Source organism: Nerophis lumbriciformis, linkage group LG11 (assembly GCF_033978685.3).
Source record: "Nerophis lumbriciformis linkage group LG11, RoL_Nlum_v2.1, whole genome shotgun sequence".
NCBI classification, from domain to species: Eukaryota; Metazoa; Chordata; class Actinopteri; order Syngnathiformes; family Syngnathidae; genus Nerophis; species Nerophis lumbriciformis.
The window spans coordinates 28,435,289-28,457,692 of record NC_084558.2 but is presented as its reverse complement, the minus strand read 5'-3'; the positions used below and the strand labels follow the sequence as shown (position 1 = coordinate 28,457,692).

At 45.0% G+C, this 22,404-nt stretch overlaps 1 protein-coding gene across 3 annotated transcripts in view; it reads left to right on the top strand.

Moving 5' to 3' along the window:
• pag1 (phosphoprotein membrane anchor with glycosphingolipid microdomains 1) overlaps positions 1–22,404 on the top strand; it is an 83,981-nt gene that overhangs the window by 38,898 nt on the left and 22,679 nt on the right. For 2 of the 3 annotated variants that reach the window (XM_061966914.1, XM_061966915.1), the window contains 4 exons: positions 11,969–12,215; positions 12,332–12,389; positions 20,393–20,489; positions 20,559–20,731. In XM_061966914.1, the coding sequence (XP_061822898.1) occupies positions 12,016–12,215; positions 12,332–12,389; positions 20,393–20,489; positions 20,559–20,731 (528 nt within the window). In that variant the 5' untranslated portion in view covers positions 11,969–12,015. Of the gene's footprint in view, positions 1–4,355; positions 4,463–11,968; positions 12,216–12,331; positions 12,390–20,392; positions 20,490–20,558; positions 20,732–22,404 lie in introns of those variants that run through there. The other variant, XM_061966916.1, reaches the window with a different exon arrangement.

Here is a 22,404-nt window from a genome sequence, read left to right as displayed (position 1 = left end):
TCAGGTCCTTTAATAATTTTGGCGGGAACTTAATGTTGTGTTTCGTCTAAAGGGGAGGTGACGGCTCAGACACCAGGGGGCAGTATATACAATAATTTATTATATATAATAAATATATATAATAATAAACAATACAACTAAACTATAGAAATGGAATGTGTGACTAAAATACAAGAGTGTGTGTGGTGTAAGACTATGTGTGTGGATATCTGAAGTGTGTTACCAAGTGTTGATGAGAAAAGGCAGACAAGTCCAAAGAGGGCAAGGCAAAAGGGGTCCAAGATCAGCGAGGGGTCCGTGGGGCAGAGAGAGACGTCAGAGTCCAGGGGCGAGTGAGGAGTCGGGAATCGAAGAAGGCAGTCCAAAACACCGGGGAAACAACGGGAGATCTCGAGGAGGGAAGACTCGGGAAGGCACTGCGGAAGAGCAACATGGACGTCAGAATCACGGAGGGAAAAACAACACAGTAAGAGCGCATAAGGCTTACGGTACACAAAGAGGTAACTAAGTTCCCGCGCCGATCCTTGGGTCCACTGGTCTTTTATACATCTCGCCCTCATCAGTCCCAGGTGTGCAGGCTTGTCGCTGCGTGGGCGTGCTGCGTGGGCGTGCTGCGCTCAGCGCGAGCAGGGGCGTGTCCGAGCGCGCTGTCAACGGCTCCTCCAAGTGCTCCCGCAGAGGAGGGAGAAGTAGACTGCGCGTGCGCCGTAACAAATTGATTAATTTATGTTTACAGAAGTCAGCTGCAACGGACCAAAAGCCGCAGATATAAACCATTAGGAAAGATTTTGTATATGTTTGTTTACATACCTAATTGTTTCCAAACGGTGCCTGTCACACGGCAGTAAATCGGCTGATTAAACAAAACAGAAGTCATCGTCACGGACCCACTAGCTGCGGAAGCTAGCTCTTCAATCAGCTAAACAGACTCAATAACTCCATGGTGCCGTTTTGGTGAATTTATGAAACTGACACAATACAAAAAGAATGCTATTGTAAGTTCTTAATACTAAAACAGGCACTTGTAAACTTGTGAGCATATTCGCTAATGCTAACGACACTAGGTTAGGTTAGGATGGACTTTATTTATTCCACAATGGGGAAATAATATGGTTGCAGTGCAGTTACAAAAGTCCACAAAAAATAATGTAGAAAACATGAGGGAAACAATTAAGAACACAAAGGACATTAAAGACATGAAACTTGCTTACATTACAATAGCACGTACAAATATGCAACAACGTTAAGCAAGTGTGATGTCATGCTCGCTGCAGCTCGCTTTTTGTCGGGGACATCAAGGGACAGAAGTAGAGTCTCTAAACACGTGTTCAATCTATAATACCACCAGAAAAAGATGCTAGACATTTTACTAGTCGTTTTTATTAAAGAAAAAATAAGTCTTTAGACGCTTGAAAAATTGTCAGCAAAGTACATTGTACAATAAGCAGCAAAAATGTATAATGGAACAAAACGGTATAATATAAAACATATATGGTAATATTAATGAATAATAACACATTTGCTTTTAAATGTATGTTTACATTTTTGCACCTTTTTTAAAATCTCATTATAGCAAATTATGCAAATTCACAAATGATGTCATGGTAACCCCGCCCATGGCCACGCCCCTCCCACCACAGTTATTTGTCAATTTGGGGAAACCCTGCAATTTCGTTGATCTCTTAAAGGGGAACTGCCCTTTTTTTGGAATTTTGCCTATCGTTCACAATCATTATGAAAGACATGACGACGGATGTGTTTTTTTTAATGCATTCTAAACATTAAATAAATGTAAATAGCTCCATTATTTAGCCCATAAGATCATTTAAATAATCATTCAAAAAGAGCCAACAATACTCTATTTACATTTCGTGGAAGAGGGGTTGCGTGTGTGTGCCTCACAATACGAAGGTCCTGGGTTCAATTCCCGGGCTCGGGCCCCGGGGTCTTTCTGTGTGGAGTTTGCATGTTCTCCCCGTGACTACCGGGGTTCCTTCCGGGTACTCCGACTTCCTCCCACCTCCAAAGACATGCACCTGGGGATAGGTTGATTGGCAATACTAAATGGTCCCTAGTGTGTGAATGTGAGTGTGAATGTTGTCTGTCTATCTGTGTTGGCCCTGCGATGAGGTGGCGACTTGTCCAGGGTGTACCCTGCCTTCCGCCCGAGTGCAACTACGATAGGCTCCAGCACCACCGCGACCCCGAGAGGGACAAGCGGTAGAAAATGGATGGATATTTCGTAACTTGATATTAACCAAGTAATAGTGATATTGTTATTATAAGCGCTAACGCAGACAAACTATTTATGGCAGCACCGTGTTCACTAGATTTTGTGCTAATGTTGACATCGAGTGGTCTGCTGCTTCCTTTTTCCCTGTAAGTTTATTTTAGTTCATAAATCATGCCTCTCACCTACACAGTAGAAATCTGAGTAGGTTTATTCCGACAAGTTGGTGCACTTTGACAGCCATTTAGGACACACAAATTATCAGGATGACCCCCCACCCAACGTTCCCTCTAAGGTGCGCGCCTGTGCAATTGCGCACTGCTCAAGCGTCCTCTGCGCACAGCAAATCTATGCCACGCACAAAATCAAATAAAAAAATATGCGCATAACAATTTTCGACACACGGACACGACAGAGAAAACAGTTTTCGTCATCATCGTTCAAATATTGTAACGTCTGTCGAGACGCTTTGAGGACATGAATTCCATCGATCACTTTACTGAGCAAAACTCTTTGTTTGCCATAAACACATCACCAAAACATTAGTAAAAAAAAATGATATCTAGCAAAAGTGGTCATTTTCTGCAGTACAAACCAGACCAAAAGCAACTTTGTTATATCAACACAAAAGCAACTTTGTTATATCAACAGCAGCCGCTTGCTCTTTCTCACTTGCGCCAACACATGCACATATGGCACTTAGCCAGTGATGCGTTTACAGACACACAAAAAGTCGGACAACTCCAACACCACACATAAAGTGTAATTCCAGGTCGTTACACTATGATTTACCAATCAAATGTGTGCTTATTCTAGTGTCATTTATTAGGAATCTTAATTTATAAATATTAATCATGAAATGCTGTTAGTATATTAAATAAATACTAATAAAAATATATTTTTTACAAACAGGAAGTTGCAGGAATGTACACATGATCCCCTGCTTACATCTCATTGTGCAACATGTGAATGTTTTAATGGGAACTAAATGCAATGTCTGAAAGGGGTACAAATTATTTCCAAAGCAGGACCTCCACCCAGACAAACAATACAAGTACACAGTTCATGAAAAACAATATTTTTTGTTATTGTAAGTGGGCCTAAACACTTATATTAGAAATGGAAATGACTGCTGTCATTTGATTATAATAATAAGAGAATGTTGTCTGTCTATCTGTGTTGGCCCTGCGATGAGGTGGGGACTTGTCCAGGGTGTACCTCACCTTCCGCCCGAATGCAGCTAAGATAGGCTCCAGCGACCCCGAAAGGGACAAGCGGTAGAAAATGGATGGATGGATGGAGATTTAACTTGTTATTTAGTCAGGTTTGGGACAGGTGTGCTGCTGGTGTAGCCACAGTGTGCACGTCTGATGTTGCTCACATGGGCTCCACTGAATGCTCAGGGAGTTTTTGCATTTGCTCACACACATGAAAAATTAGAGGGAACATTGCCCCCACCCCTTTTCTTTGTACGGATTACGAGTCATTCTTCACCTAAATGGGAATATATTAACATCCGAGCAGTCGGCATCCTAATGACAGCAGACCTTGTATAGTAAGTGATGTTTTATTATGTTTGTTGGCTCTCATGGAGTCTGCAGTGAGTAATAATAATCCGTGATAAAGAAAAAAAAAGTTGTGCTAAATTGCTCAGTCCGCGTTATGGGGTTGCCTTTAGCCAAATATGCTTTTGGTTTCACGTTGGACCAACACCTCTGTCACCTCTGTTTAAACGGTTCATGTTGGCCCCAAAGATGATATCGGATCTTTCCCCAAGTTAGAGAACACGTTGTTCCTGCAGAACCTTGACTAATTGATGATTTATACTCGATAAGAAACTTCCTGGGGCTACTTCTTTCCGGCTGTAAATCCTGTCTTCCATTGCGCGAACACACCCTCGTCATTTCTCTTCATCATCAGGACACCTGCAGCTTAATTGCATGCAGGAGACATTTGTCTCCCTTATTGGCTCCATAATGCTAATAATATTGCACAAGGAGAGTGTTGCTATGGCGATGCAGCACCACATGGCAGACATGTCATTATTGTGATCCACTACTGGGATGTCTTCAAACAGGAACAAAATCTCCTCCTGCTGAGATCGATAGAAACATGGGATAGAATTACGCGGCTAATGATGGCTGAGCTACACGATAAATCACGTCCAATCCTGGAAGGGCGCCCTTGCTGCAGATTTAAGGCGCAGTAACTAATCATAATGTCAGTGTCAAGGTAAGGATGTCAAGGTAAGGATGTAGTTTGGCCATTTACACTCACCTGTGAGTGTATTTATGGAGTAAATGATAAAGTTGGACGTCGACTGCTTGGTGGATGCCGCAGTGCTCACAGCTGGATAGTAACCCGCCTCTGCGCTATTTTCATTGGTCTGAAATGTTTGGTTTTTTCAATGTTGGTGATAAGAATCAGAGGCAAAATGGCCTTTAGGTGAAAGATGTGAGGAGGTTGCTGATGCTGACATGTTGAAGAGTCACTGCAGCAGCGGCAGCCTCCCTGCACTGCACAATGAGTGCTGATCGCTGCTGACATCTGGTGGCTACAAGATGAGTGGCAGACAATAATCTGCTGTCATCTGGTGGCCAGAAGAGGAGTGGCAGGCAGTCATAATACTTAAATGTTTTCAGGTACATGCACATCTTGCACACTTGTCTTAACAAGTTGTCATAACACCCAGAACATAATCAGGGGACTATTAGGATTTGATTAAATTTTTTTTTTTAATATATGTGAATATACCTGTGCTGCTACAAGAAAAACTGCAATAATAATGTTTAAAAAAAATCTAAGAAATAAAAAATGCGTCCACCTTTTTTATTTTTTTACAATTAATTGTAATTGCTGGACTTGCTGCACAAACATGAGCCAAAAGTAGTCAAAGATTATGTACATTATGTGAGAGAACCGCTTTTTTAGGGACCTTTTACACAAATGTGCAATCCTTTCTATTACAGGAGCACTCTGATGTTTCAAAAACCTATTACTAAAATGTGACCCAAAGATCCTCTATAAAACAGGAGCATTGTGATGGTTTTAAGGACCTATTGTGTGTCAAATATCCTCTTTATGACAGGAGCACTCTGATGTTTTTAAGGACCTATTGCAAAAATGTGGGTCAAAGATACTCTATGTGACAGGGGCATTCTGCTCTTTTTAATGATCTATTGCAAACATGTGAGTCAAAAAATCTTCTATATGACAGGATCATTCGGCTGTTTTTAAAAATCGATTGCAAAAATGTGAGTCAAAGATCCTCTATATGACAGGAGCACTGTGATGTTTTTAATGACCATTTGCAAAAATGTGGGCCAAAGATCCCATATATCAGGGGTGCTCACACTTTTTCTGCAGGCGAGCTACTTTTCAATTGATCAAGTCATGGGGATCTACCTCATTCATATATATAATTTATATTTACTTATTTATGAAATATATGTTTTTGTTAACAAGTTAAAGGTGTTTAATGATAATGCAAGCATGTTTAGCACATATAGTTAATATTGTTATTACATTAAAGGTGTTTAATGATAACACAAGTATGTTTAATACATATAGTTAATATTGTTAACAAGTTAAAGGTGTTTAAAGATAATGCAAGCATGTTTAACACATATAGTTAATATTGTTAACAAGTTAAAGGTGGTTAAAAATAATACAAGCATGTTTAACACAAATAGTTAATATTGTTAACAACTTAAAGGTGGTTAAAGATAAAACAAGCATGTTTAACACATATAGTTAATATTGTTAACAACTTAAAGGTGGTTAAAGATAATACAAGCATGTTTAACACATATAGTTAATATTGTTAACAACTTAAAGGTGGTTAAAGATAATACAAGCATGTTTAACACATATAGTTAATATTGTTAACAAGTTAAAGGTGGTTAAAGATAATACAAGCATGTTTAACACATATAGATTCCTTTCTTTAATGAAGACAAGAATATAAGTTGGTGTATTACCTGATTATGATGACTTGCATTGATAGGAATCAGACAGTGGTGATGATAACGTCTGCATTTTCGAATGGAGGAGAAAAAAAGTCCTCCTTTCTGTCCAATACCACATGAAAGTGGTTGGTTTTTGGCATCTTATTTGTCCAGCTTCCGTACTCCTTTGTATACACTTTACAAGAAATACATTGTCGGCAAACTCCGTAGCTTGCTAGCTTGTGCACGCCAGCTTTCTGAGACTCTTATTTTGGTAGCGCAGGCAGGATGAAGCAGAGCTTTTATTGTGCAACTGTGCAGTCGGTCTTTGGAGTTTTGACGACAGGTACGGCGCCAGAGTCTGTTGAAATAAAGTGTTTCTCGCCTTCCAGTCGGTAATTTTAATGAGCTGGCAGCAGCCAGCGTCATCTCAAGACCCTCGGGTGCCGTGAATGTCAATCAAGTGACGAAAGTGACGTCATAGTGAAGATTTATGATCGCTCATTTTTAGGACTATTTTTTTAATGCCTGGCTGGTGATCGACTGACACACCCCCCGAGATCGACCGGTAGATCGCGATCGACGTAATGAGCACCCCTGCTGTATATTATAGGATCATTCTGCTGTTTTCAATGACCTATTGCAAATCTGTGGGTCAAAGATCCTCTATATGACAGGTGCATTCTGCTCTTTTTTTAGGACTGTTTGCAAAACTGAACAAAGATCCTGTACAGCAGTGGTCCCCAACCACCGGGCCATTGCCTGGTACCGGTCCGTGGATCGATTGGTACCGGGCCGCACAAGAAATTAAAAAAAAAAAAATATATATATGTATATATATATTTTTTTTAATTAAATCAACATAAAAAACAAAAGATACACTTACAATTAGTGCACCAACCCAAAAAAACTCCCTCCCCCAATTATACTCATTCACACTCATTCGCACAAAAGGGTTGTTTCTTTCTGTTATTAATATTTCTGGTTCCTACATTATATATCAATATAGATCAATACAGTCTACAGGGATACAATCCGTAAGCACGCAGGATTGAAGGTTAGGGACCACTGCTGTACAGGACAGGATCATTCTGTTGTTTTTAATTATCTATTGAAAACATGTTAGTCAAAGATACTCTATGTGACAGGGGCATTCTGCTCTTTTTAAGGATCTATTGCAAACATGTGAGTCAAAATTCCTCTATATCAGTGGTCCCCTAACACGCATTTGCTACCAGGCCGCAGAGAAACATTAAATAATTTGTAAACGACTGCATTTTCTCCGACTTAACTTTCGCCTGTCCCACTAGACACACTAATAAGCTTGTTAATAGATGTACAATAAAACTCCTCATAGGAAGATGCCATTTGTTATATTTGTTATAGCTTTGTGACATGATACAATGCACATTAATGAACATATAAAATATAAATGTGACAGATTGTAGCCAAAGGCTGATTTCCATCTGCATCTCATTGCAAAGAAACAAGAAACTTGAAGAAACAAGAAACAAGAAACGTTTTTTCCAAGTTGGCAGGAGCTCTGTGCTCTTGTGTCATCCTTTTGTGTTTCCCTCTTGTTTTCATGTTGTTAAGGTTTGCAGGGGAGGTGACGGCGACAGACACTAGAGGACAGTACTGTTCAACCATTTATTATATATATAGTCCAAATATATATAATAATAAAACAATACTAAATATACGAACTAAGGAAATGGAGTGTGACAAAAATCCAAGAGTGTGCAAGGTGTAAGACTATGTGTAGTATTTAACTGGAACGTTTTACCGTAAGTGTTGGAGGTGCGTGTTGAGAGGAGCGGGGCTGTCAGACAAGGGTGGTCCAGGGGCGGAAGCGTGGTCGAGAGGCAGGAGCGAGTCGTCGTAGTCCGGGGCGAGCGAGGAGTCGAGAAACCAGGAAGCACGGGGCAGGCAGGGAAGATCCGGGAGCACAAGACGCACAGCTTGACTCGGGGATGCACACAGGGAATGAACACCAACTGAAGACTATATTCCGGCCCCGGCATGCCAAGACGTCCAGGCTTATGAAGGCAGCTCCTTCATTCCAGGCAGGTGTGATGATTGCCGGTAAGTGATTGCAGCTGGCGGCAGCTGCAGGGCAGAGACGCGCGCGGCGCGTCCCTGGATGTGCGCCACAGTCGTAGGCGTGTCCCGCGGTGCTTGCAGCGCGCAAGGATGAGGACGCATTCCAATGCGCCCTGGCCGTGACAGTATCCCCCTCCTTATGGACAGCTCCCAGATGTCCTCTAGCAGGAACCACGAGAACACAGAGGTCAAAAGTCAAGGGAGGGTGGAGGGGTGAACTAGAGGTTGGTCGTCGTCCCAAGTGTCCCCGAATCCAGCGGGGACGAGTCTGGTGGCGGCGGCGGCGAGTAGAACGCCGCAGCAGCCTGCGAGGTGGACGACCAAGGAACAACCACCTTCTTGGACGTCCAGAGGGCAGACGCGAGTGGCGCCAGAACCACAGCAGCCTACGGGAAACATATTCATGTTTTGGGCGTTGCTGTTGGCGCAGAAAGTGTCCCTGCCCTGGCCACAGAGGGCGCCGTGTGCGGGCGCCTGTTGGCTGCCTTTGCGGCCGGCCAGCCGGAGGTCGCGGTAGCGACGATGCAGGAGACAAGGGAGCAGGCGGCGCCGTGGAAAGGCCCGCCAAAGACGAGTAGGATGAAGACCTTGGAGCCAGAGTCGAGGAGGACGATGTCGTCGGAGCCAGAGTCAAGGAGGACGATGTCGTCGGAGGCGTGGAAGCAGCAGACGTCATCGGAGCCGGAGACGAGGAGGGCAGCTGAGGAGCTGGCCGAGGTGCTGAAGCCAATGCTGCTGGCCGAGGCGCAGAGGTCGGCGGAGCAGAGGTCGGCGCTGCTGGCCGAGGCGCAGAGGTCAAGGCCAGCCTGGGAGCTGGTGGAGATGCGGGGGGCAGCCTGGGAGCTGGTGGAGACGCGGGGGCCAGCCTGGGAGCTGGTGGAGACGCAGGGGCCAGCTTGGTGACTGGTGCTAGCTCGGAGGCTAGCTTGGTGGCTGGTGCTAGCTTGGATGGTATCTTGGTGGCTGGTGCTAGCTCAGAGGCTAGCTTGGTGGCTGGTGCTAGCTCGGAGGCTAGCTTGGTGGCTGGTGCTAGCTCGGAGGCTAGCTTGGTGACTGGTGCTAGCTCGGAGGCTAGCTTGGTGACTGGTGCTAGCTCGGAGGCTAGCCGGGGGACTGGTGGCTGCGGCTGGGAAAAACAGAAGACAGGGGGTATTTGTCTGGCAGGTGGTAGCCTGTCTGGGTTCAGCTGTGCTACCACATCAGAACAGCCACCAGTGCTAAAATGGAAGAGACTAGTACTGGCAGGTGGTAGCCTGTCTGGGTTCAGCTTTGCTACCCCATCAGAACAGCCACCAGTGCTAAAATGGAAGAGACTAGTACTACCCCCCCCCCCCCCCACCTCCCAACGCGGATGCCAGACGCTACCAGCTGACTGAGGGACTGTCACTAAGGGTGGGAGGAGGGTGTCCAGGCGACGGGTACATTCCTTCATTCCCATATTGGAGTTAAACAGTCCCTTGAAGGAGTGTTGAGGGCTAGAAAATTTGTCCAGGGTGGCGGTAAAAGAAAAAGACATCCTGAGAGGGGCAAAAAGAAAAAGAAAAAAAAAGGGAAGTGAACATTTTTTTCCACTGGGGGCAGGGCTAAAGTCACTGGGGGCGGGGCTAAGGAACTGTGCCGTCAGGTCCCTAATCAATTGGCCGGAATATACTGTTGAGGTTTGCAGGGGAGGTGACGGCGACAGACACTAGAGGGAAGTACTGTTCAACCATTTATTATATATATAGTCCAAATATATATAATAATAAAACAATACTAAATATACGAACTAAGGAAATGGAGTGTGACAAAAATCCAAGAGTGTGTAAGGTGTAAGACTATGTGTAGTATTTAACTGGAACGTTTTACCGTAAGTGTTGGAGGTGCGTGTTGAGAGGAGCGGGGCTGTCAGACAAGGGTGGTCCAGGGGCGGAAGCGTGGTTGAGAGGCAGGAGCGAGTCGTCGTAGTAGTCCGGGGCGAGCGAGGAGTCGAGAAACCAGGAAGCACGGGGCAGGCAGGGAAGATCCGGGAGCACAAGACGCACAGCTTGACTCGGGGATGCACACGGAATGAACACCAACTGAAGACTATATTCCGGCCCCGGCATGCCAAGACGTCCAGGCTTATGAAGGCAGCTCCTTCATTCCAGGCAAGTGTGATGATTGCCGGTAAGTGATTGCAGCTGGCGGCAGCTGAAGGGCGGAGACGCGCGCGGCGCATCCCTGGATGTGCGCCACAGTCGTAGGCATGTCCCGCGGTGCTTGCAGCGCGCAAGGATGAGGACGCATTCCAATGCGCCCTGGCCGTGACACATGTGTTTTTTTGATTTAATTTAATTTATATTTTTTGCCTTTTGGTTGGGGACCCTTTGGGACTGTGTGACAAGGGATGGCACTTTTGTGACTTCTGCAGTGCTTTTTTGTGAACTTCTGGATCTGCCTCCCGGGAGTCTTTTGGCCATGGAGACCAGCTGCTGGGTCTCTGCCACACCAGAGTCCGTTTGGAGAGACTGGAGGAGATGCTGATGTAGAGACAAGGCTGCGGAGCTAGCGCTGAGCGCAGGGACGGACGGGCTTCACAGTGTCTTGGCTGAATGAGCAGGTATCGGACACTTCGGTCTCCTTCAACGCATCCATGTGTCTCGCGCATCCGTGCAGACTGGACAATGGCCGAGAGTGGAGTCGACTCTCTTGGCTGCTTTGTTGGGTCTGCTCCTGTCTCTGGCCATGCTCCTCCCACCCCAGCAGACGATGGCGTGGAACACCGCAGAGGTTTACCACAGTATATGTTTTTTTGTTGTTTTACTTTTGTGGCTGTGTGTAGAAGTGGATGGTTGCATCAGCTCTGCTCTTTTAATGTCTTTAATGTCCTTTTTGTTCTTTGTTGTTTGATGTTTCCCTCTTACACACATGTTTTTGTGTGCTATGGCTAAGAGGTTTTTTTCTTCTTCCTTGGCCTCAGTCTGGACCCCCTTTCCAGGGGCCCAGGCATAGACTGATTTTTTTTTTCTCACCCCCCCTTCCTCCCTCTTTCTCACCTTTTTTGTAAGGGGCGCCGGAAGTTGGCAGACCCGTCAGCGATCCTGTTCTGTCTCCCTGTAATGTTTGTCTACTCTTGAATGGGATTGTGCTGAAAATGTTCATTTCTCCTTGGGGATTATTAAAGTATTTCTGATTCTGATTCTGATTCTGAAGCCCTGGTCTCACACTAATTCAGCGTTATAGTGAGTTGTATTTTTCATGCACTTATTTTTGCTGTATTTATCTGGCACAAGTGGAAAGCCGGTCCCTGAAAATAATGCCTACAATAAACCGGTCCGTGGTGCAAAAAAGTTTGGGGACCACTGCTCTATATGACAGGATCATTTGGCTGTTTTTAAGAATCTATTGCACAAATGTGAGTCAAAAGTCCTTATGACAGGAGCTCTTTATTGTTTTTAAAGACTTACTGCAAAAACGTGAATCAGAGATCCTCTAAATGACGGGATCAGTCTGCTGTTTTAAAGGATATATTGCAAACATGTCAATCTAAGATCCTGTTTATGACAGGAGCACTGTGATGTTTTTAATGACCTATTTCAAAAACGCTGACTAAGATCCTCTATATGAAAGGAGCACTCTGTTGTATTTTAAAGAAGCTCTTGCTTAAAACGCTGTCAAAGATCCTCTATGTGACAGGATGCTGTTTTTCCCCTTCCTTTGTCTCTAGGCGGGGCCTCCAGTCCGATGTCTCCTCCTCCCTTGGTGTGATGCGTCATGGCTCCAGTGCTGACTGGAGTGTGGTGGGGGCCGGAGGCGGGCGTGGTCGGGTCAGGGTCAGTGGCGGCAGCCGCGGAGGGCGGGGCGGTGGCGGACATGCTGGGCGGTGGGCAGCTGGTCCTGGTGGTTACCCTGAGCACCCTCGCCACCCTGCTACTGGTGACCGTCATGCTGCTGCTGTGCACCAGCTGTCATGGGTAAGACACAACATTAGGTACACCTGCATCAATGACATCCAATACAAAACCTGGATCAAAAACGGTTTATTTTTTAAGATAATAATGCTCACTTTTCATTGACATTTTTTTTCCAGGCAGAAAAAAGCAGCTAATGGGCATTCAGCGTGCGACCGTGTGGACCTCATGGATGGAGTGAGTACATGCTTTTTTTTAACCCAATAGTGATGCAGTTTTGATTTTTAACAATTTGAAACAATATGTTAATATTTATGATAGTAGTTTGCAATAGTTGCACACTGCACTGTATCCTACTGAGAACTACAACCACATTAATACATATTTGTGTATATTATTTGTTATATATTAAATGTATTTTGTATTTTTTTGTGTTGAATCTCATTATATGTATGTTAAACAAATGAATAATATTGTATAATGATATAAAACATTTGAATAATCTAATAACTATTTTAAAAATATAATTTCAATTGTAGAGAAAATAAGAAATATTTTCTCCAAAACGTTGTTTTTTTTCTCAGTGAAAATAACTGTTATTCGTTTTTGTTTTTTTTAAAGTGCCACTTCAGTATTATAAAATGATGCACATAAAACATAAATAAATGAACCGAGGATAATTTAAACAACAATGGATTAAAGCAGCCCTATCATGCAAAAACAAGTGTTCTTACCTATGGGTACCTGCTGTTGTGCTTTTGGGATCTGCATTAGTCCCGAACATTTGAAATCAAAGTGTGGAGGCATTGCGGAGATAATTATAAAATGGGATCTGCATAAGTCCCGAACATTTGAAATCAAAGCGTGGAGGAATTGTGGAGATAATTATAAAACAATCTTGCCTTCTTGTCTGCTTCCTCCAAACGGTCCGTTTGGAATGTGCACAATCGGTGACATCGCCAATTAGGAACATTGTCAGCGGGTTGCTGTTAATTGTATAACTCTACTCAGGACAATATTCAAACCCCCAGTCTCAAGAAGTAAGAAGTGCCTGGCTAACTTTTTGTTCCATTGCAATATGCCTTCAACTGTGAGGAAGTCGCTTTGAGTGTATGCCAAGAAGAGTCCTGCTTCACCCACAAACTTTCAAAATTAATATGGGTTTTCCAAAAATGTTCTTTTGATGGCGGGCTCGGTCAGTACCATTTATGGCAATGGTGGAGACAATGAAACGTTAACTACCGTATTTTCCGGACTATAGAGCGCACCGGGCTATGGGCCGGACCCACTAAATTTTAGAAGAAAAAATTATATTTACCTATATTAGCCGCACCGGATTATAAGCCACAGATATATACGTTGCAAAATGAGTTGTTTACACAGTAAGATTCTGTAAATGTTTATTTACATACCTTAATTATTTCCAAACGGTGACTGTGACACGGCAGTAAAACGGTTGCTCTAACAAAACAGAAGTCCTCGTCATGAACCCACTAGCTGCGGAAGCTAGCACTCCAGTCAGCTAAACAGACTTGATAAGTCCAAGGAGACGTCTTGGTGAGTTGACTGTGGAATTTGTGAAACTGAAACAATACAAAAACAATGCCGTTGTAAGTTAATAATACTAACACAGACACTAGCGTCATTACATTGCGATAGCACATACAAATATGCATAAACACTCCTACAGACATCACACATGGGACGATTTGGTAAGTATGAATTGTTTTAGTTATATTGTAAAACTCACAAATGTTGCTTGGATGGATGAATGAAGAATCCATACGAGTAGAACGCTATGGACGGCCAGAAGAGTGAACAGCACTTTGGTTGGGGGGAAAAAATCCCTGCCGGTAATTGTAAGGAGCTGCAGTGGGCAAACTCGTCCAAAAGATGGTGCCACAGCACAAACAATAAATCAGCCTCTCAGTCATTTTGCTTGTTTTTTTTAAATACAATAATTTACACTATGACCACCAGCGAATAAAAATCCATAAATTAGCTTTATAAGCCGAAGTGTTCCAAGTGTAAGAGAAAAGTAGCGGCTTATGGTCCGGAATTTATGGTAATAACAGTGAGTTAGAAATGTGTGATTGATTCGTCAGCAATGTTAGCTCGAGTTGTTGTGTAGCTAGCTTAGCCTTCTACTGTAAGACAATACCCTTACTGTCCTCCGGCAAAATAAAAATTATTTTCCTAAAAACTACTTTGAATTATTATGGGCCCGGCCGGGCACAGCCCGAAGAGGCAACGTGGGTCCCCCCTCCAATGGGCTCACCACCCATAGCAGGGGTCATAGAGGTCGGGTGCGATGTGAGCTGGGCGGCAGCCGAAGGCAGGGCACTTGGCGGTCCGATCCTTGGCTACAGAAGCTAGCTCTTGGGACGTGGAACGTCACCTCGCTGGGGGGGAAGGAGCCTGAGCTAGTGCGCGAGGTGGAGAAGTTCCGGCTAGATATAGTAGGACTCACTTCGACGCACAGCAAGGGCTCTGGAACCAGTTCTCTCGAGAGGGGCTGGACTCTCTTCCACTCTGGCGTTGCCGGCAGTGAGAGGCGACGGGCTGGGGTGGCAATTCTTGTTTCCCCCCGGCTCAGAGCCTGCACATTGGAGTTCAACCCGGTGGACGAGAGGGTAGCTTCCCTCCGCCTTCGGGTGGGGGAACGGGTCCTGACTGTGGTTTGCGCTTATGCGCCAAACCGCAGCTCAGAGTACCCACCCTTTTTGGATTCACTCGAGGGAGTACTTGAGAGTGCGCCCCCGGGTGTTTCCCTCGTTCTACTGGGAGACTTCAATGCTCATGTTGGCAGCGACAGTGAAACCTGGAGAGGCGTGATTGGGAAGAATGGCCGCCCGGATCTGAATCCGAGTGGTGTTTTGTTATTGGACTTTTGTGCTCGTCACAGATTGTCAATAACAAACACCATGTTCAAACATAAGGGTGTCCATATGTGCACTTGGCACCAGGACACCCTAGGCCGCAGTTCCATGATCGACTTTGTAGTTGTGTCATCGGATTTGCGGCCTCATGTTTTGGACACTCGGGTGAAGAGAGGGGCGGAGCTTTCTACCGATCACCACCTGGTGGTGAGTTGGCTGCGATGGTGGGGGAGGATGCCGGACAGACCTGGCAGGCCCAAACGCATTGTGAGGGTTTGCTGGGAACGTCTGGCAGAGTCTCCTGTCAGAGAGAGTTTCAATTCCCACCTCCGGAAGAACTTTGAACATGTCACGAGGGAGGTGCTGGACATTGAGTCCGAATGGACCATGTTCCGCGCCTTTATTGTCGAGGCGGCTGATTGGAGCTGTGGCCGCAAGGTAGTTGGTGCTTGTCGTGGCGGTAATCCTAGAACCCGTTGGTGGACACCGGCGGTGAGGGATGCCGTCAAGCTGAAGAAGGAGTCCTATCGGGTTCTTTTGGCTCATAGGACTCCTGAGGCAGCGGACAAGTACCGACAGGCCAAGCGGTGTGCGGCTTCAGCGGTCGCAGAGGCAAAAACTCGGACATGGGAGGAGTTCGGTGAGGCCATGGAAAACGACTTCCGGACGGCTTCGAAGCAATTCTGGTCCACCATCCGCCGCCTCAGGAAGGGGAAGCAGTGCACTATCAACACCGTGTATGGTGAGGATGGTGTTCTGCTGACCTCGACTGCGGATGTTGTGGATCGGTGGAGGGAATACTTCGAAGACCTCCTCAATCCCACCAACACGTCTTCCTATGAGGAAGCAGTGCCTGGGGAGTCTGTGGTGGGCTCTCCTATATCTGGGGCTGAGGTTGCTGAGGTAGTTAAAAAGCTCCTCGGTGGCAAGGCCCCGGGGGTAGATGAGATCCGCCCGGAGTTCCTTAAGGCTCTGGATGCTGTGGGGCTGTCTTGGTTGACAAGACTCTGCAGCATCGCGTGGACATCGGGGGCGGTACCTCTGGATTGGCAGACCGGGGTGGTGGTTCCTCTCTTTAAGAAGGGTAACCGGAGGGTGTGTTCTAACTATCGTGGGATCACACTCCTCAGCCTTCCCGGTAAGGTCTATTCAGGTGTACTGGAGAGGAGGCTACGCCGGATAGTCGAACCTCGGATTCAGGAGGAACAGTGTGGTTTTCGTCCTGGTCGTGGAACTGTGGACCAGCTCTATACTCTCGGCAGGGTCCTTGAGGGTGCATGGGAGTTTGCCCAACCAGTCTACATGTGTTTTGTGGACTTGGAGAAGGCATTCGACCGTGTCCCTCGGGAAGTCCTTTGGGGAGTGCTCAGAGAGTACGGGGTATCGGACTGTCTGATTGTGGCAGTCCGCTCCCTGTATGATCAGTGCCAGAGCTTGGTCCGCATTGCCGGTAGTAAGTCGGACACGTTTCCAGTGAGGGTTGGACTCCGCCAAGGCTGCCCTTTGTCACCGATTCTGTTCATAACTTTTATGGACAGAATTTCTAGGCGCAGTCAAGGCGTTGAGGGGATCTGGTTTGGTGGCTGCAGGATTAGGTCTCTGCTATTTGCAGATGATGTGGTCCTGATGGCTTCATCTGGCCAGGATCTTCAGCTCTCACTGGATCGGTTCGCAGCTGAGTGTGAAGCGACTGGGATGAGAATCAGCACCTCCAAGTCCGAGTCCATCTCCGGGTTGGGGAGGAGATCTTTTCCCAAGTGGAGGAGTTCAAGTACCTCGGAGTCTTGTTCACGAGTGGGGGAAGAGTGGATCGTGAGATCGACAGGCGGATCGGTGCGGCGTCTTCAGTAATGCGGACGCTGTATCGATCCGTTGTGGTGAAGAAGGAGCTGAGCCGGAAGGCAAAGCTCTCAATTTACCGGTCGATCTACGTTCCCATCCTCACCTATGGTCATGAGCTTTGGGTTATGACCGAAAGGACAAGATCACGGGTACAAGCGGCCGAAATGAGTTTCCTCCGCCGGGTGGCGGGGCTCTCCCTTAGAGATAGGGTGAGAAGCTCTGCCATCCGGGAGGAGCTCAAAGTAAAGCCGCTGCTCCTCCACATCGAGAGGAGCCAGATGAGGTGGTTCGGGCATCTGGTCAGGATGCCACCCGAACGCCTCCCAAGGGAGGTGTTTAGGGCACGTCCCACCGGTAGGAGGCCGCGGAGAAGACCCAGGACACGTTGGGAAGACTATGTCTCCCGGCTGGCCTGGGAACGCCTCGGGGTCCCACAGGAAGAGCTGGACGAAGTGGCTGGGGAGAGGGAAGTCTGGGCTTCCCTGCTTAAGCTGCTGCCCCCGCGACCTGACCTCGGATAAGCGGAGGAAGATGGATGGATGGATGGATGGATACTTTGAATTAGATCAGTTCCTACTGTGTTTGGCAATGAATGAGTAAGTTATAAAATTCATTATTACGTTCGCGATGTAGCTCGTAGCGTACCTTAAAGTCTTAAGCCACTAATTGTTTACAACTCAAAGCAGCCACGCAGCTGAGGTATTTACATGATATGGAATAGAAAAGCCCTTTATTGTCAATATACACATGTATACGTCCGGGATCTAGCATTAGAAAGTTACACTCGGTAGAAGTTTAACCTTAGTCAGCATGTGTAGTTCCAGACCTATACTTCAGCCGGGTTTCCTTTTTCGCTTTCGTCCGCCGGCATCGCCTCCTTCCTTTGTGCCGACAACAAACGTGAGCTACAGATCTGCTATATCATCTGGGATGTTGTGTTGTGGTGAAAGTCAATCAAAACAGATGGCGGTCACCTAAGTCCATAGTGCGCAATAAAAGCAAAAAAGGTACAAAAACAAAATAAATAAAAAAATTGATGGGCAGGGTCGAAGGCTCATCTACGTGAGGGTGCATGGTGAAGACAGGTTAATTTGCATCTAACAACTCCAACTCTCAAAACGTGCTGTTTTAAAAGGGAGCAAAATTTAATTGAAAATTGGTTTGTCAAACATCTGTGCAAAGTTTTCACCAAAGAACTACCATTACATGTTATATAGACCACAAGGAAATGTTTTAAATGTAGAAACATTAAAAAAATGTGATGTAAAAAATATAATAACACACATATTTTTTATATGACATTGTGTGTGTGTATATATATATATATATATATATATATATATATATATATATATATGTGTATATGTATATATATATATATATATGTGTGTATATGTATATATATATGTATATATATATATATATATATATATATATGTGTGTGTGTATATATATATATATATGTATGTGAATGTAAGTGTGAATGTTTTCTGTCTATCTGTGTTGGCCCTGTGATGATGTGGCGACTTGTCCAGGTTGTACCCTGCCTTCCGCCTGAATGCAGCTGAGATAGGCTCCAGCACCCCCCGCGACCCCGAGAGGGACAAGCGGTAGAAAATGGATGGATGGATATATATGTGTATGTATGTACTGTATGTGTATATATATATATATATATATATATATATATATATATATATATATATACATATACTATATTGCCAAAAGTCTTTGGCCACCCATCGAAATGATCAGAATCCGGTGTCCTAATCACTTGGCTCGACCACAGGTGTATAAAATCAAGCACATAGGCATGGAGACTGTTTCTACAAACATTTGTGAAAGACTGGGCCGCTCTCAGGAGCTCAGTGATTTCCAGCATGGAACTGTCAGAGGATGCCACCTGTGCAAAAAATCCAGTTGTGAAATTTCCTCGCTCCTAAATATTCCAAAGTCAACTGTGGGCTTTATTATAAGAAAATGGAAGAGTTTGGGAACAACAGCAACTCAGCCACAAAGTGGTAGGCCACGTAAACCGACAGAGAGGGGTCAGCAGATGCTGAAGCGCATAGTGCAAAGACTTTCTGCACAGTCAGTTGCTACAGAGCTCCAAACTTCATGTGACCTTCCAATTAGCCCACGTACAGTACGCAGAGAGCTTCATTGAATGGGTTTCCATGGCCGAGCAGCTGCATCTAAGCCATACATCACCAAGTTCAATGCAAAGCGTCGGATGCAGTGGTGTAAAGCACGTCACCACTGGACTCTAGAGCAGTGGAGACGCGTTCTCTGGAGTGATGAATCATGCTTTTCCATCTGGCAATCTGATGGACGAGTCTGGGTTTGGAGGTTGCCAGGAGAACGGTACATTTCGGACTGCATTGTGCCAAGTGTGAAATTTGGTGGAGGAGGAATTATGGTGTGGTGTTGTTTTTCAGGAGTTGGGCTTGGCCCCTTGATTCCAGTGAAAGGAATTTTGAATACTCCAGGATGCCGAAACATTTTGGACAATTCCATGCTCCCAACCTTGTGGGAACAGTTTGGAGCGGGCCACTTCCTCTTCCAACATAACTGTGCACCAGTGCACAAAGCAAGGTCCATAAAGACATGGATGACAGAGTCTGGTGTGGATGAACGTGACTGGCCTGCACAGAGTCCTGTCCTGAACCCGATAGAACACTTTTGGGATGAATTAGAACGGAGACTGAGAGCCAGGCCTTCTCGACCAACATCAGTGTGTGACCTCACCAATGCGCTTTTGGAAGAATGGTCGAAAATTCCTATAAACACACTCCGCAACCTTGTGGACAGCCTTCCCAGAAGAGTTCAAGCTGTATTAGCTGCAAAAGGTGGACCGACATCATATTGAACCCTATGGGTTAGGAATGGGATGGCACTTCAAGTTCATATGTGAGTCAAGGCAGGTGACCAAATACTTTTGGCAATATAGTGTGTGTGTATGTATATATATATATATATATATATATATTAATCATCTTTATTTCCTTTAAGACAAAGCACAAATTGTTGCAGAATGCCTCCTTGCACATCTCTTACAAACTGACAGGATTGTCATTTTCACCGTCCTATGATGTCATTTAAACAAGTGTGTGCCGCATTAGGAGACTGGAACAATGAAAACTTCATTTTGGTCCCTGAACTACCGTGAGTTAAAAATGACGTAATTGACTGTAGAGCTGCTATAACGTGATGTGGCCATGAGGTGTCGCTCCTAACACGGCTTTCCTATCACTTCTATTGACGAAAAACAGCAGTGGAACAAAGCGCCTGTCCTCATTTGAACTATATGAGAGCTTCTCAGGCTGCTTGTTATCAGGCCTCATGGCAGTATTTCTCCCTGATTAGCAGACCCTCCTTTTCTTTTGTCAACCTTTTTTTTCACTTAAAAGTGTTGCACAGCTCACCCATTTATTTAGACCAAAACAAACTGCTTTTAATAGACCACAAAAGCGATACTAGACACACAAAATACTGACACTACTTTTAATGTCCTGCAAGACGTCGGATAAAGAGACCGTCAGCCAGTCGCCCGACAGCCCCATGACAGATGTGGGCGTCAGCAGCTCCCACAACGGACCTCCAACCAGCGGTACAAGTATGTCACATGGCCTTGTTAGCTCATCTTCCCCAAATGAGATGTTCTAAAGTCTGTATCTGTGTCCAGTCCTCACAGACACACGGGCCAGCAGCCCTCATCCCTCGGAGGAGATAGCTTCCAGCCAATCAGAGCACAGGTCCTCCAAGTGTCATCAGGACCGCGAGCTCCCCAGCATCCCGCCCAACAGCTCCCTCATCAGGGGCACGGCCCCACCTTCGGCAGGAGACAGCACCTATGAGGTCTGTTCTCATTCTCTATGTATAAACAGGTTTATGTTTTAACTTGAATCATGATTTGGAGTGCATGAGAAAGTATTGAGCAAGTTCATTGTACAACACAGCACCAACACAACCAATGGCGTGGAAAGACGTAATGTAACGAGAAAGTCTGACACTTTGATACAAATACTACTGACACTGATACTACATTTTCTAACGATACAATAAATATGTTTTTTTAGTAATTTTTTTACAGAATAAAAAATATCAAAATGGACCTTGCTTTGACTTTTCAGTACATGGAAATAGTTTAAACACCCCTGTCTTACTTATTTATCCTGTATAAATTGTGTTTTCAATTAAAGTGGTTCTAAAGGTACCTTGTTGTTTTGCAATACTACAAACCCCGTTTCCATATGAGTAGGGAAATTGTGTTAGATGTAAATATAAACGGAATACAATGATTTGCAAATCATTTTCAACCCATATTCAGTTGAATATGCTACAAAGACAACATATTTGATGTTCAAACTGATAAACTTTGTTTTTTTTTGCAAATAATCATTAACTTTAGAATTTGATGCCAGCAACACGTGACAAAGAAGTTGGGAAAGGTGGCAATAAATACTGATAAAGTTGAGGAATGCTCATCAAACACTTATTTGGAACATCCCACAGGTGAACAGGCAAATTGGGAACAGGTGGGTGCCATGATTGGGTATAAAAGTAGATTCCATGAAATGCTCAGTCATTCACAAACAAGGATGAGGCGAGGGTCACCACTTTGTCAACAAATGCGTGAGCAAATTGTTGAACAGTTTAAGAAAAACCTTTCTCAACCAGCTATTGCAAGGAATTTAGGGATTTCACCATCTACGGTCCGTAATATCATCAAAGGGTTCAGAGAATCTGGAGAAATCACTGCACGTAAGCAGCTAAGCCCGTGACCTTCGATCCTTCAGGCTGTACTGCATCAACAAGCGACATCAGTGTGTAAAGGATATCACCACATGGGCTCAGGAACACTTCAGAAACCCACTGTCAGTAACTACAGTTGGTCGCTACATCTGTAAGTGCAAGTTAAAACTCTCCTATGTAAGGCGAAAACCATTTATCAACAACACCCAGAAACGCCATCGGCTTCGCTGGGCCTGAGCTCATCTAAGATGGACTGATACAAAGTGGAAAAGTGTTCTGTGGTCTGACGAGTCCACATTTCAAATTGTTTTTGGAAACTGTGGACGTCGTGTCCTCCGGACCAAAGAGGAAAAGAACCATCCGGATTGTTATAGGCGCAAAGTTGAAAAGCCAGCATCTGTGATGGTATGGGGGTGTATTAGTGCCCAAAACATGGGTAACTTACACATCTGTGAAGGCGCCATTAATGCTGAAAGGTACATACAGGTTTTGGAGCAACACAATATGCCAAGCCACGTGTTACATCAACGTGGCTTCATAGTAAAAGAGTGCGGGTACTAGACTGGCCTGCCTATAGTCCAGACCTGTCTCCCATTGAAAATGTGTGGCGCATTATGAAGCCTAAAATACCACAACGGAGACCCCCGGACTCTTGAACAACTTAAGCTGTACATCAAGCAAGAATGGGAAAGAATTCCACCTGAGAAGCTTAAAAAATGTGTCTCCTCAGTTCCCAAACGTTTACTGAGTGTTGTTAAAAGGAAAGGCCATGTAAC